This window comes from Calidris pugnax, unplaced genomic scaffold (genome assembly GCF_001431845.1).
Source record: "Calidris pugnax isolate Ruff unplaced genomic scaffold, ASM143184v1 scaffold626, whole genome shotgun sequence".
In the NCBI taxonomy this organism is placed as follows: domain Eukaryota; kingdom Metazoa; phylum Chordata; class Aves; order Charadriiformes; family Scolopacidae; genus Calidris; species Calidris pugnax.
Genome location: NW_015091342.1, coordinates 166,198 through 181,087, shown reverse-complemented (window position 1 = coordinate 181,087; position 14,890 = coordinate 166,198). Strand labels below are relative to the sequence as shown.

Sequence of the window (14,890 nt, the reverse complement as noted above, 5' to 3'; positions counted from 1 at the left end):
TAGCATTCAAATCAAATAGTTGTGTTAGAAACCTGATATGGTGGATGTGTTCTTAAAGGATTAAAAACTTTTTAGATTGTAAATTCAGTTAATATTGTAAAAATCCTTAGTTCTCTAAAGATCATGTGGGACTTCGTTGTGAAAAATAAACACTATATCTACTGGTGCAAAAGTAGAGTAAGCCAATTTATGCACAGCAATTTTCTTCTCTTGATTATAAGTTTTCTAATAAATATCATGTTAAATGTTGTATTAACAACTACCTAACTGTGGCTTGTATTAATTTGGTATATAAGCTTGGTTTTTGTCTCTGAAGATCATGAGGGACTTTGTTGTGAAAAATAAACACTATATCTACTGGTACAAAAGTAGAGTAAACCAATTTATGCACAGCAATTTTCTTCTCTTGATTATAAGTTTTCTAATAAATATCATGTTAAATGTTTGTATTAACAACTACCTAACTGTGGCCTGTATTAATTCGGTATATAAACTTGTTTTCTTTTTTTTTTTTTTATTGAAAGCTGTGAGTAAAGTAAAAAAATAGTTAATGGTTAAACTGATATTTAGGTACATTTCAGCAGCTCACGCTCAATGTTTTTTTAAATTGTAGATTAACTTTTTGAAGACTGAAATGGAAAGGAAGAGCAAAATGATCCGTGACCTCCAAAATGAGGTAAGAGGGACATTTGATTGTCATCTCCATTCAGAGTTTACACTGAAAAAGATTATGGTTTGGATTCGTGTTTAAAACACACCTTGTAGTAGAAAGTTAAAGCTCCAGTGAAATACTCTAAGCCACAAAAGCAAACAAAAAATGATTCTGTGCATTTAGAAATAGTATTTTATTGAATGCATCTGTTTACTCCTTGCTACCGGTGCATAGCTCCATAGTACGCCTCTGTAACTTTTCTGTATTTATGAGTTATGCTTTTTCAGAAAGGTAATTCAGTTGTATAGATTATTGATATGCAGTGAAACTTTACCCACAGTACTATTACCTGCTTTAAAAATACACGGCAAGAGGAAGAGAAGGGAAATAAAATCTCAAAATTGGGATTCTTAATAAAATAAAAAAAAAATATATATTCCTAAAATGTTTTCTTAAGATTTGTCATGAATATTAATAGCAAATTGATCCCAAAATCCCCCCAAAAGTATGCTTTTATAAAATTAAACTGAATTTATTTTGAAATTTGATCTTGGAATAGAAACTTAAAACATTTGAGCAACACCATATTTTTTTCCTACTTCTCTTTCTCTCCCCAAACAATTCGTCTAAATCAGGTTATTGTTTACTTTTCCATTGCTTCACTTTGCAAAGAACTTTGCAGTTGAAAGTATTTTATTCAGATGATCTCTTGCTCTTTTATCATCCAGACGTCTTGTCTTTATCTGTTCTGTTCAATTCTTATGTTTTGCTCTTCTAAATTATTCTGAGTTTGATGTGTGTGAAAACTTGATCTCCTTAAACCACTTAAAACAGTGATCTCTGACGTCTTTGGTCTATGAGAGTGTATCTGTACTGTCAAGCTGAACAAAGCGCACCTTGCTTTTTAACTCATATAGGAAATATTGTCTGTTTCAGTTGCTCACGTTATTTAAGCCACATTCTCAGTCATCTCATCATCTTCTACAGTGGCAACTGCCTTGCTTTCTTTTCCCACCTGTGATTATTAGATGCTTTGCAATTGAGCCTGTTAATTTTAATAAGTCATATCAGTCTGATCCTATTTTAAAAAACCCTGTCTCTTACTGCCAAATAAATACACAAATAAATACTTCATTAGTCAACGTGCAAAACATCTGACTGCTAATGATTTTCTTCGGTAGAAGACTTCTGTAGAAGTAGACTTCTATAATATTTAGTGTATTTATAGCACATTTTAGAAAATCTGCTGTGAAAACAATCTTTGTTATTGGCACCAAAAGTATTTGTTTCTTAATTTAAGGATGGAGTGATTGATTTTACATTTTATTTGCTGATGCCGTCCTGTCTGAAATTGCAAGAGCTGACTGGGTAAACTGGATGTACTGTTGTTGCAAGGGTTTTAGGCCTATCATGGGGCCTTTCAGAGAAACATCTATTTTGCATACCTACAATGTTATGTTTCCAATTGTGTGTCAGTCTGCAGAGTGACTTTCCACAACTACCTAAAATGAATGGGCGGTTAAGAATGCTCAACATGACTTCAATTCAAAATATAGAAATGTTGACTTGGATACCCACAGATGTACAAGTTCACACACATTCAAAATCTGTTTCCCACTTCCTCTTAGAAGTAAAACCCCTGGGTGTGGCACAGTAGTGTGACTCCTCCCATCATTGGAATTACAACAACGTTAGAAATGCTCAATGGTCCGTCAATCCCAGTGTCTTCTCTGTGACAATGCTGGTAGTAAATGCTACTAGGGCAGAGCACGTTGGGGTGAGCCTGCCTCACTTCCCACAGCATCTGCAACCACTGGGTTTGGCATGTTAGAAGATGTATCCCTGCATATTCCCCGGAGTGTATATTTATAAACCTGCCATCCATTAATTTCTCTAAATCCTTTTTTGATATCAGATACCTCCACAACTTCTTACACTGTCAAAGTCCCTCTTACTTCACTGTTTATGTTTATTTTGTTTAATGTTCTTTCCCATTCTCCTCCCTTGAGCAAGTTTTTATACGTTCTGAGTTAGTTGTTCCCTGTGTAGCCTTCTTAGCTTTATAGAGTCAATCAAGGTTTTGAGGGGGTTCTAATACAGCATTTTTTAAAAACTTCTAGGCAGTTTGTGTGGTGTTTTTGTCATTTGACTGTTCAAAACTTGTTACTGTTTGCCATATTTTTACATATTACTCTGTCATGAGATAGAATGTTTGCATGCTGCATTTATGTGTGTTTTGCTGTCCTGCCACAGTAGTAGCTATTATCACATATAGCTGTTGCAAGCTGTCTCCCGTTAGTTCCTCTTGAGCTCAGCCCAAGGAAACCCTTGAGAACAGACCAGAATAACATTTCTTCTTGGGGGCTGCAGGGCTGGCTGCAGTGATTCACTTCGTAGCTTCTTTCTGTCAAGGTCTTTTTCATAGTGCAAATGTCTGGCGCTAAATGAAGGTAGAGTCTGGTTGGGGTTCTACAGTCTATATGAAGAATGGAAAAGATCATGTTTTCTCTTCAATATCTTGGCAAATCCTGGGAGAACAGATAAACACACAGGAAAAAACTGCATATGTAAACTAAGCAGCTGACATTTATAAGATCATAAGTGTTTGAGCAGTACTTTTCGTATGTGTCTCCATTATCCTGCCACAACCGGTTGTGATTTTGACTGAGTTTTTAGTCTTTGGCGATGTGTTTTCTGCTCTAGCTCACCTGCTTCTCCTTCGTTCTCCATATGTCAAAATTACATAGGATTTAACTATCGTTCAACTGGAATTGTTCAAAAAGATCAGTCTGATTTGTATTACTCGTCTTTTTTAAGTCATGAAATCAAAAACGAAGGGGAAAAAGACATTTCACTGAAGGGAAGAAAAAGGCCACTTTCTTCTCTAGGGAAATGGTGAATTAATGTCTAGATGCTCTAAATGGAACTACAGAACCTTCTAGTACTTTCTACAAATGTTTTGAAATTGATGTGGGAATAAAAGGATTAAATCTTGCAGAAGGAGTGTAATAACAAAGACATGACTAAGGGAAAGAGACTTCATATCGTATGCAGCGACAAGGAAATGAGGTGTAGGAAAAATGCAATAAAGATTTGATCTGCTAGGTTTTCAAAACTGCATGAGAAGTGATAAAGGCCTGTTTCTTCCCCAACCACCCAGACCCAAATGCCTGTCCATCCCCGCCCTGGCCCAAGATACAAGGGGTTTGCACACATATATTTAAGAACAGCAATGATACGTAGCTTAAAAAAAAAAAAAAAAAGGCAGGAGAAGGTTTGCTGTGCAAGTACTGACAGTACTTGCGTTTGGGTGATGTATCTGTCATTCTTGCTACTCTATCCAAACAATTCACCTCGATAAATACTGGAAAACTCCACTTTTTATTTAGTTTCTAATTTCATCAAATTGCCTGAAATATTTCTATTTTTATATTGTCATCTTGCAAGATGTTCCGAGAGCTGTAAGAAAAGATTGTGGTCACTCTTTATTTTGCACATGTTTTAGGAGGAAACACATAGTAGTACTTGTGATTAAAGAACCAATATGATCCTAGTGTGCCCAGGAAATCATAAGTTCCAACATTCTGTCCAATTAAACTTGCCTTGAGAGAAATTTGATTTGAGAGTATTGCTTAGTCCTTCTCTGCATCAGCTAGTGTGTGAGAAAGGAACCAATAGCTATACTCACTTCATGGCTTCCTATTAAACTACTGCATTATGTTTGCCAGTTCCCTAAAAGTAAGTCCACTAATGTCAGGTTTTCTAGAATTTCAGTGATTGTTTTTGAGGGTTTCAATAAGGGCTTAATATTTTGAGACAGATTTGACTAAATTTAAGTGGTATGATTTTGAGGAAGCATTGTGTTATCTAGGTCCTGCCTCCAATCACTGAATATACAATATGCTTTTGAAAATCTTGTTTATAAGATTGGATACGCCATGTATAATAAACAGTTGATAGCATTTTGTATGTATTTTTAAAAAAATCCTATCTGCATGCAGATATATAGAAACAGATAATAAAAATGGAATTCCTTTCATAGATTGTATTCGCCCTTTCAAATATTGTATTCGCCCTCAGTTTATATCGGCAAATTGTGAATTTTGCAATCTCAGGCTCTTCCATGACTGTAAAAATAATTCGCTATTTAGTTCTATTCTTTCAGTGCGTGCCCTACTGCTGTTCAGCTTTGCAATTCAGAGATAGGAATAGACAACAACAGCTTCCGACTGAACGTAGCAGCTGTGGTGTAGCGTATGAGGAGAGGACATTGTACAGAAAGGCAATTTTCAGGCTATTCAAGCCTTTGGAAAAAAGCAGTGAACAACAAAAATAGTCCCTGGTGTGGAGGGAAAAAAGCACCAGATACAACATAGAGGGATTATGTGTCTAAAAAGCCTGTCTTTTAGCGGTCACTAAGTGCTTCCTGCAATATCAGGAAAAAAATCTGTGAGACTTCCAGCTATAACATCATGTGCATTGTGTTAATGCACTCTAATAAACGATTGACGTGTAAACAGATAAGCTTGTATGTTGAGAAGTTTCTATTGTTGACAAAGAAACCAAGAGGTTTGGAAATTCAGAGGCACTAGTAGAGCTAAGAAACTTGGCAAAAATGTAGAGAAAAATAGAATAAGTATAATATGCTTGAAAAATTTTCACTTTTTGAGATGACCTGTTACAGAGTGAGCACCTCACTTAGGTCAGGTCAGTTATATATCATTTGTGGAAAATGATGCCAAAATTGCTCTAAAAATGAAGCTAAGGCAGGATCCTGTGTTAACCCTTGGTTATTAAAGTGCTCTGAAAAATCATGGGTCTTAACAATTGTCATTTGGCATTCAGAATGGATCGTTTTGAGTGCAACTCTAAATAGACATATACATGATGGATTAATTTCTTAAATGAATGTCTGCCTTGATATCTGTTGTACATTTTGTTAGCTTTTCATTCATTTCCTACTGGTACGCCTATAAAAGTCATCTTCAGTTAAAGGTAAGTGTCCCAGCTGATGTACACTTACGTGCAATTTCCTTGAGATAAAGGAGACGGGAATTTTCCCTGAAAGTCAATAAATGGTGTATGTTCTCTACTGAAAAGTAGTGAAACCTTATTCAGCTTTGTCACCTGCATGCTAGAATTGCCTCAAATTAGACTTAAGAGTTGTGTATAAAAGAAAAGTTTGCTCTTATTTAAATCATTAAATTACATTTGATTAGATAAGAGGTGACTGTCTAGCTTGTCTTATTATCTTTCGGCAAAGCATTTTATAATCTCTCTTCATATAGCTAGATAAAGGTATGTTAATATCTTTACAGATGCTATTTACAACAATTTATAAAGTTGATTCAGTGGTTTATATTAAGCAATATGTTTCTCTGCTCTTTAGGCTGTGGCAGAAGTTTGAAAACGTGAATTACATAAAAGATTTATAGTAGTACAGGCAATACAAAGAAAACCAGGAGTGGAAAATGAATTTGACTGTAGCGCTCAGTAATATGTGTTATTTTTGCTAAGAAGCATAGTTTCAAATAACTACCTTGTAAACAATGCTTTTGCTCTATTCATGTATAAATTGTGGTTATAGCTTTAGTGTTGAGTAAATCATCCTAAAACAGAATTTTCTCCAATCTTTTTGTGCTTAGCTGCACTAATAAAAGGTAAAGTCACAGCAGTTTAAAGTCTTACCTGATCTATTGGGAATTTTATGCCCTGCAGGGTGAATTCAGTCAAATTGCATTGAATTGTGGTGCCGAAAAAAAACCCCACAACAAACCTCCCTTAGTGAAGCAGAAATGAAATTTAAAGGCTTTGAGACTGTATGCTGGTACTACTCTGTAAAGGAGGACATTGTGGTTTTTGCTCTTCATATTCTGTAGATAAAGCTATCTTTTCTTTTTTTTTTTTCTAAATATAAAAGTCTGTCCCCCTGAGAAAAAAATTGGATGAAGTCCTCTTCCCTGTTTGGGTACTGCATTGGCTCTACAATTAGCAGAAAACCTCCAGAAGTGTGAGGGACAGGGGCACTGCCCAGAGAAAGGTGAACGAGCAGGGAGAGCACAGAAGCAGTTTCAGATACCATATTCTGCTGAAGGGCTTTGAATTTGGTATTGTTTCATGTTGATTCATGTTTCATGTCCTCCTTTTGAAGTAAAATGTCCTATTTTAAAAAAATATATTTGCTGAAAATTGCTCTTTGAGGTTTTTTTACTGGATATGATAAGGAAAAGGTGGAAATGCAGTTTAATAAGTTGAAAGTTGTTCTTAGGTAACAATCTATGAGATCATACGGAGAACAAATCCTACTGCATACAAATTGTCAGTGAAATATATTTATAATCATGCAGTAGCAACTGCAGTGAATGTGAGAATAAGCTTTTGTTTTTAAAAGTTTTGTTTTCCTGACCTTGTAGACCCAAGAGTGTAGGAGACATTTTCTCACCTGCTGTTGAATGACAGTCAGAATTGCAGCATCAATTAAGGGAATATAGTGGATCTGCTGTGTCTGGATCCCGCTCTTCTAGGGACTGCTGTCTTTTTTGATTCTTAATTCATTCTTTACATCCAGATCCAGGGTTTACACAATCTGATTCGCATCCATGAACTACTAGAAAGGGAAGGAGATGTTCAAATAAGAATGTTTAGGTAAAATGTACCTTAACAAATGAGATTAAAAATTAAATGTATACCTGTTAGGGCCCTCTTTTCATCCTGTACTTAGCCACAGAGTTTAGAAAACTGCTGGGATTTTTCCCAGTATTTTTTGTCTGTTGTCTCTTCAGTTAACAGCAAAGTTGAAAATCTCAGCAATGTTCACTTGTAATCTTGCTGGCTGAAATAATTCTGATGTCTTTACTCAGTTTTCCCAGGATGCTTTAATAAATTCTTATTTCTGAAGTTCTCCTTCATTAAGTCAAAAAATCCAAAAATGGGTCTAAATTCTTTATTTTTTTCTTACTCATCTGGTCTCAAATCTGTGTAACCGCCTCTTTATCCCTGAAGCTTAGTCTTTTTCAGTGGTCATTTGTAGCAAAATATCGTCTGTGGAGAAAAGAAAGAGTAATTTCCAATCTGTGCCTTCGTTTCCTTGCATAGGAAATTGCCATTGCTAATTAGTGCTCCTGGATACCGATGCTACATAATGTAGGTAGTGTCCAAGATAAACTTCTGTAAGCATTTCAAAGGTCAGATTGTATAGGCCTTTGGGATAGGGGTTCTCTGATAATCCATTTCATTTATGTTTATGCAAGTATGATCAGTATGTGTGAAACTAAGGGTAAAGAATAAAAAATCCCAGTGGTTCCTTCTCTACATGTTATTTCAAAAAGGTAGCAAAACCTTTTGCTACTCTACATGTTATTTCAAAAAGGTAGCAAAACATGAAGTATAGGAGATGATCTTGAATAGTAAAAGTTTAAAAGAGCTGTATTCTCTTCCTTGCACACACAACTCTCAATGACAACTTCACCAGGCAAAATGGGCAGCATGAAACCTAATTAAAAACTTTGATCTTTGAACTTGTACAGAGAGTGTTGTGAATCATCGTGTTATCCAAATCAGTGTTTTCCAGCGTTACAGATCTCAAGGGCAAGGTGGCTCAGAGCCAAACTCCAGAGAACTTTAAGCACAGGTGAAATTTTATAATTAATGTAAAACTTTCCCTGAAGCTAGTGTAAATTTTGCCAAACAGGAAAATAAAAGTGCTGATCTAATTTATTCATGTTATGCAGACAAGTGGAAAAGTTTGCTTTTAGTGGAAAGATCACTTAAAAGGAAGTAATAATGGTATATGTGGTTAAAAGAAAAGAATGTAAATTGATACTTCAAAATCTTAAGTAGACATTATTGATTTTTATGCTTAGATAAAATAATAAAAGAGCATTTAATAACCAAATTTCCATGGTTCATAAAGAAAGAGAAGGTGAGCTGTTGATTTCAACATTACAAATAATGCTATCAATTACTGATGTTTATCACTTAGGATCAAAAAAGAGGGATCATCCTCAAGGAGCTCGGAGTCGTAAAAATTCAGTATCAGAGTACTCTTTGCCTCTGAAAACAGCACACAGTACTTCATAACATAATTTAAAAAGGTATATGTGACATTAAAATGCATTTGGCCTATTAATTTGAAAAGTTGCTTGATAAAGTTATGTTGCACCTGGAATGTTCCTGTCCTGGGCTGAGAGCTCTCCAGAGGCTGTGAAGCTCAGACTACTGCATTAGTTGGCAGGAAAATGGTTCTCATAGTTATAACTAGATTTCCATGGAAGTCAATAAGAATTTAGAGAAAAATTCTCATAGTTATAACTAGATTTCCATGGAAGTCAATAAGAATTTAGAGGGAGAAAGACTGGCGAACCCCAAAATGATCATATTATGGTACACCATACAAAACTACCATTGATTTTGAGGGAGAAGGCTTGGAGTGTTTGCATTTTCTTTAGGATCATACTGTTGAATACAGATGATTATTTGCTAAGTGCAGTGGGAGCAGAAAGTGATTTTTAAAAATATATTTTTCTATTCAGAGGTTTAAATTAAACTTGACTGCTGTGGTTTTGTACTTTTTAATTCTAATCATGATGAAGTGTGGCTGGAAAATGTCAACTTTATATGGCGGTTTTTTTCAATGGAGGGTTGATAGCCTGTGACTTTATAAAGATTATAGTTCTCTCCTGAGACTCATTATCCTCTAGTTGTAAATTGATCAAACTAAATACAATATTTGGAATGCTAATTTCAATTGCGTATGTATATTCAAAGAGGTTTAAAAGATAACAATAATAAAATACTTAATTGAAATTCATCTTAGAATTATTCTAGAAAAAAGCCACACGTAAAATTCCCAAGTTGTTGGTGATGTACTACCTGAGTTTGGTTGTCTGTGCAAGCTGTTTGGCCGGAATGTGACTCTACCATGTTGTTCTAAAAGAAGCACAAAAACATGAAACAGTTTTTTTTTCTTGCCAGCAAAAGAATTGGTTCTTGTGTGCTTTGCATATGTTTCAGCCTGAAACCCTGGAATATTTTTAAATGCAGACATTTTTGTCCCTGCAAAAAATTCAGGGGGGTCCTATTAGGAGAAGTGTTCACAGTTTGTTCATCTGAAATAATTATGTATCACTTTTCCTAATGAACATCTCAGCCTTGCGAGGGAATTGCTTTCCTTAAAGATATGGGAAAAAGATGATTGGCTAGTGCTATGGGAATAAAACAAATTTGACTGTCTTCTTTCTATAAAATCACTGCAGCAAATCACTAGATATTACTCTAGTGGTAGGAAATAGTTCAACCTCAGTGTCCAGTCAACCACATACTGAGTCGTAAATGCAGAAATTGTGCTATTCTGGGCCAAAATTGCCAGTCTTCTCCTATCCAGAAACATTTTAAACCACTTAGTTCTGGAGTCTCTTCTCCCACTGTACTCCCTTTTGAACACTGTTCAACCATATCTGGGGCAGATGTTATTGGAGAAGGAAATATTAAACAGATCAATCGACTTGTCACTAATTTTAAGCATAATAACTCGAGTGAGTTGCATTGATTTTTTTTTTTTTTTAGTTGTTGTTTTGGTACTGTATTGATCTTAAGAAAGGTGGTTTTATAACTATGCTATAATTTAAAAATACAGTTTTCGTTAGACTGCTGTGAAGTGCTTTTGCCGTATCTGTCCCAATAATTTTGCCTATTTGACAAGTTTACCTATAAAAGCTTTCCCATCTAATGAATCTTCCGTTCTTGAAGAATTTGATTTCATAATTTTTATAACCAAAAATATTTGACACAGCAAGTCATAATGCTTGAATTATTAATTTTTTTTTTAATGATCTCTGTTTTGAAAACAATTTAAAACACGCATTCTTTAATAGATGTGGAAATGTTTCTTAGGTGAAATAAGGGTTTTCTCAAGTAGATGCTGCTTAAAGTGTTCTGAAAGGTGTTTAATTTTGTGAATAAGGATCTCTGAATAGTGTTGTTTTATTAAATAGATATATGAACTCAGGAAAGGTCTGCAAGGCTTAAAAGATTGTGAAAATTTCAAATTCTTATGGTTCATCCACAATCTATGCTCTCCTTTAACATACTGTGGTTATTGTCTTTCAAACAGAAAATACTTATTCTATTTCAGACTATACATTTAATTCTGTGTGTAAGATGTCCACTTCCTGTTCGTGTGCAGTTATGCTTGTATTTGTGTGGACGTATTTATGTGTTCATTTAAATAAAAAACATACTCAACATATAGACATATTTATGTGTGTCCAAGAGTTTAATGTGAGGTTAAAAAATAGTTTAAAGGTACCAAAATGCCAGCATTTGGTTCAGCTGTAATGGCTCGATTTCCCTGGGTGTGCCCAGGAAACTTTTCTCTTTCTAGTATTGATTTGCTGATCTTATTTCTTCTCTCAGAACTCCAGATCTTTCCGTGTCACTCTTAAATTATTCTGTTTGTATCAGTGTTTTCAGTCCTTACGTAAGATTATTTTTCACTTGTTTTCAGTTGAGTTTAGCTGATTTACTGAAGGAGATAATTTGATCTTTAAATTTAAAGTACTTCAGGATAGCGCTGAGCTAGAAAATCCACGTTTTCAAAATTAGACTCAGCAATCGTCTCAAGTACCAATCCATGGAAATGCATCCCTTTAGTCTTTCTTAAAATGGTATCTGCCTGCTGTCCTTAATTTTGACAGTGGATGGCTGGTGTTCTGCAAGGACAAGTACCTTTAAACATGAGGGATTTTATGCCAGAGCCCATCTTGAGAGGCATGTTTCTGGGACAGAAGCCCACTTGTGCAGTAAAGTAACGTTTCGGTGGAAGACAGTGGGACGTGCTGCACAATGTTGAGCATCGTAGGCTTTGGGTGCTGAGCCTCTGGGAGGCATGAAAGGGATTTGGGGAGGTTTTTCCTATGTAGAAAAATACCCAGATACAATAAAAAGCCGAAAATTGAAACATAGCCATTAACAACTTCTGTCCCCTTGGGTATGTGTACTTTTTGGCTGTTTATTTGTGTTTTAAAGGCCGCCTTTTTTAACAAGAAAGATGGTAGAAAAACAATGTGGTAAAAACAAGGATGTTTTACTGTTGGAGTGAATACAGATGATAGGATTAGCTTTTCTTAATTTCCAATTTTTCAAGTTCTGGTTTATTTTGTTTTTATTTTATTGCTTTATTTTATTTTGTTAAATGTTTTACATTTAAATTGGTGCACATGGACAGCAAAAAATATTGGATATTAGAGATAGCAAAAGAGTTGTGTGAACCAAAGTTCCCAGGAGCCGTGCGATGACGCCTCGTTTGATGTGGCCAGCTGGGGCTTCAGCTTGGCCTAAATGAACAAGTAGGAGTAGGTGGGACAGTGGTTCAGCCTCTCTGCTTGTGCTCTGCTGCATCGCTTCAGTAGTCACAGAGGCCAGATGAACCCAATTTAAGTTCCTGAGGTAATTCCCATGTATTGGCTGTATTAAATCAAATGCTTGCTATGCTGTAAATTTCTCATTTTCTCTCCTGCATAGAGAAGAATAGATTTAATGGATTTTTTTTCCCTCTTTGAATTCTCAATAGCATAATTTGTGCTTTTTTTAAAAAAAAATCTTTTCTTGCTGTGCATTTGTGCGTTACAACCATGAGCTTGAGCGTATTTGGTTTGGCCAGTGACAGACACTCAGCATTTAAACTACAGATTTTATGCTGTTGAACTTTAAATCTTAGGAGAAAAGTGGAGATCTGGGACCTGAGAATTAAGATTTCCTCCTTCATTTGCCAAAAAATTGCCCTCACTACATCAAGGAAATATTAGCACCCAGGCATGAAATTCGTATCCTGTGGCTGTTGAATGGGTGCTGATTATTTTTGGGAAAAAGGAGTAACCTGCTCCTTACCAATCCTATAGTGCTGTCTGTCTTGTGAATCCCCATCCCGATTCAGCTAAGATACCTGATGTCACCTTATTGTAATTTCACAGGAAGATAAAATGTGGCATGGAAATTAATTGTGAAGAGCACATTATTTTTAGCAGAAATGTAAATAAAATGACATAGCGAAGAACCGGTCAAACCCAGAACTGCTGAGACAGGCATAAGGATGCAGCAGCTCAGTACTCTTCATGAACTACTGCTGCAAAGTCCCCCTGCCGATACAGTGTGCCGTCTTCATATACTCTGTAGAATCTGAAGTATTTTTTTTTTCAAGCTTCATGCTGCTTCCTTAAGCATCATTTCAACAACACACAAGAACTGACTCAGTGAATTGACTCATACGATTACAGTTAATTGCATCCTTTTCTGGGTCAGAAGGTGACTCCCTGTGGCTGAAAATGGATAAAAAAATAACATTTCTTCAACTTTCTATTGTTGCAACAAGCAAAAACAGATCTAGTTTGATTGCTAAAATATGCACAGCTAAGCTAAAAGCAGTATTATACCACTGCATTTCACCAAAATGCTTGCTTAGATGGAAACACATTGTAAATATTTTTCTCCTAATTGATGCAGATTCTCGGTGACTGTTGCCAACTCATGTTTTTATCATTTGGCTAAAGCCCCAACTTATTTACATTTGAAAGAGGCAAATGTGTATGTCCAGTTCACAGTAGTCCTATATGCACTGCATTGCTCACTGTGACTTACATGCTCTGCACAGAGCAAGTACTACGTTGAAAACAGTCAGTTGGGTAACATTTCATGTACTACAGATCACAAGGTTACTGGGAGTTCTTTAAAATTATTGTAAAATAATACCCAGTTTTTATGGTGGTTTAAGCTCAGCGAATGGTGTAGAAATTTCTCAGTAATTCTAAGTTAATTATTTTTCATCATTAATGTCCCACGTTTTTTTTTTTCCTTTGGAAAATGTTTGATTTTCCTTTTGTTGTTCTGGTCTTTGTAATATAATTAGGAGTAGTCCTGCAAGTGTCAGAAGGAAGGAAATTAAAACCTACCTTTGCCCTAACCTTTGGGGGTTCTCTCCTATTATTGTTAGTGAGGATTTAGACTATATATTTCTAGATCTAATTCAGATTTCTTTTGAAGTCTGATTAGATATACTTTAAATATAGTCTAAATGCTCCATTCAGTTAAGATTGACTGTAAAATAGTGTTATATGTTTTTCACAGAATAACTCTCCTATTTGCAAAGGTGAGTGGAGGTGCCAGACAGGACACTCAACCCTGTAACATGAAGTACTGTTTGTCTTTGCAAGCTTGTAAGTAGAATTATGTATTTATGGCAAGAATTCAGGACTATTTGCTTAAAAGGAAAAGAATATTGCTGTTTGGTAGGTGCTTTAGAGTGAGAAAGGTGTGTCTTTTATAGAGGCTACAGACTTGTGTTATAGAAATCTTAAGGAAATTTTTTTAAGCACGTTAATATATGTATTTCGTGATTCCTAAAGAAAATGTGAAGCTTCTGCTCTTTTATTTCTTTATTTCTTTATTTTTACATCTCAGGAACTGGGCTTTGTACGGATAATTTTAACAAACCACTAATTAAATCATCAGCTGTATAACACTTCCACTTTCCTGCTTCAGCAGAGGTGATTTGGTGAATCAGCCATCTCAAAGTTCTAAGAGAAGTTTGTGAAGTGTTTGGAAAGTGAGGCAGATTCGGTTTTGTCTGTTGAGCTTTGCTGGATCCCCAAAGTACACGAGTGTTTGCTGATTCTCTTACCTGGTTCAGCCGTGGCACCGGCACCACCCCTGGGATGGATGCCTTTGCTGCAGCGTGGTTGATAGCTTGGTTGGCTATTCTTCTTCACCAGCCCCTAATCAGGATTCTGGTTGTTCTGTGCCTTGTTTTCCCCTTTCCTTACTTACCTTATTTCTCTGGTTAATCAATTATTCCAAAGAACACTCAGTAGGATCACTGCTTCTTACAGAAAGTAAAATGAGATATTATCAGCTATGTTAAATATAGTAAGTATAATTGGGAATAGAACCACACACCTGCCTGGCTCGTCAGGTTCAAAGTTTACATCATGATTATGTCCTGTCTTGGCTGTTAGTATGTCAAAGTGTAGTTACTTATATTTTCCAGAAATGAATCTATGAATTTAAATCCTGAGTGTGTGGGAATTTGGAATGACACACGTGGAATTTGGATGTTGAGAAATAATTATGGATTCCAAGTCATGCAGCTGTTGAGCATTAAGTTCATTGAAAGATGGCTCCTCTGAAAATCCAGCTGCATTCAGAAATATTGAAATACATTTTTCAGATAAAAGCATACGACTTCTA

The 14,890-nt window shown here is 35.6% G+C and overlaps 1 protein-coding gene across 1 annotated transcript in view; it reads left to right on the top strand.

Annotated features, from left to right (window-relative positions):
• Window positions 1–600: 600 nt before the first annotated feature.
• LOC106899272 (leucine zipper protein 2-like) overlaps window positions 601–14,890 on the top strand; it is a 99,815-nt gene continuing 85,525 nt past the window's right edge. Inside the window, exon 1 of the mRNA XM_014961021.1 lies at window positions 601–676. Coding sequence (XP_014816507.1) covers window positions 635–676 — 42 coding nt within the window. The 5' untranslated portion in view covers window positions 601–634. The remainder of the gene's footprint in view (window positions 677–14,890) is intronic.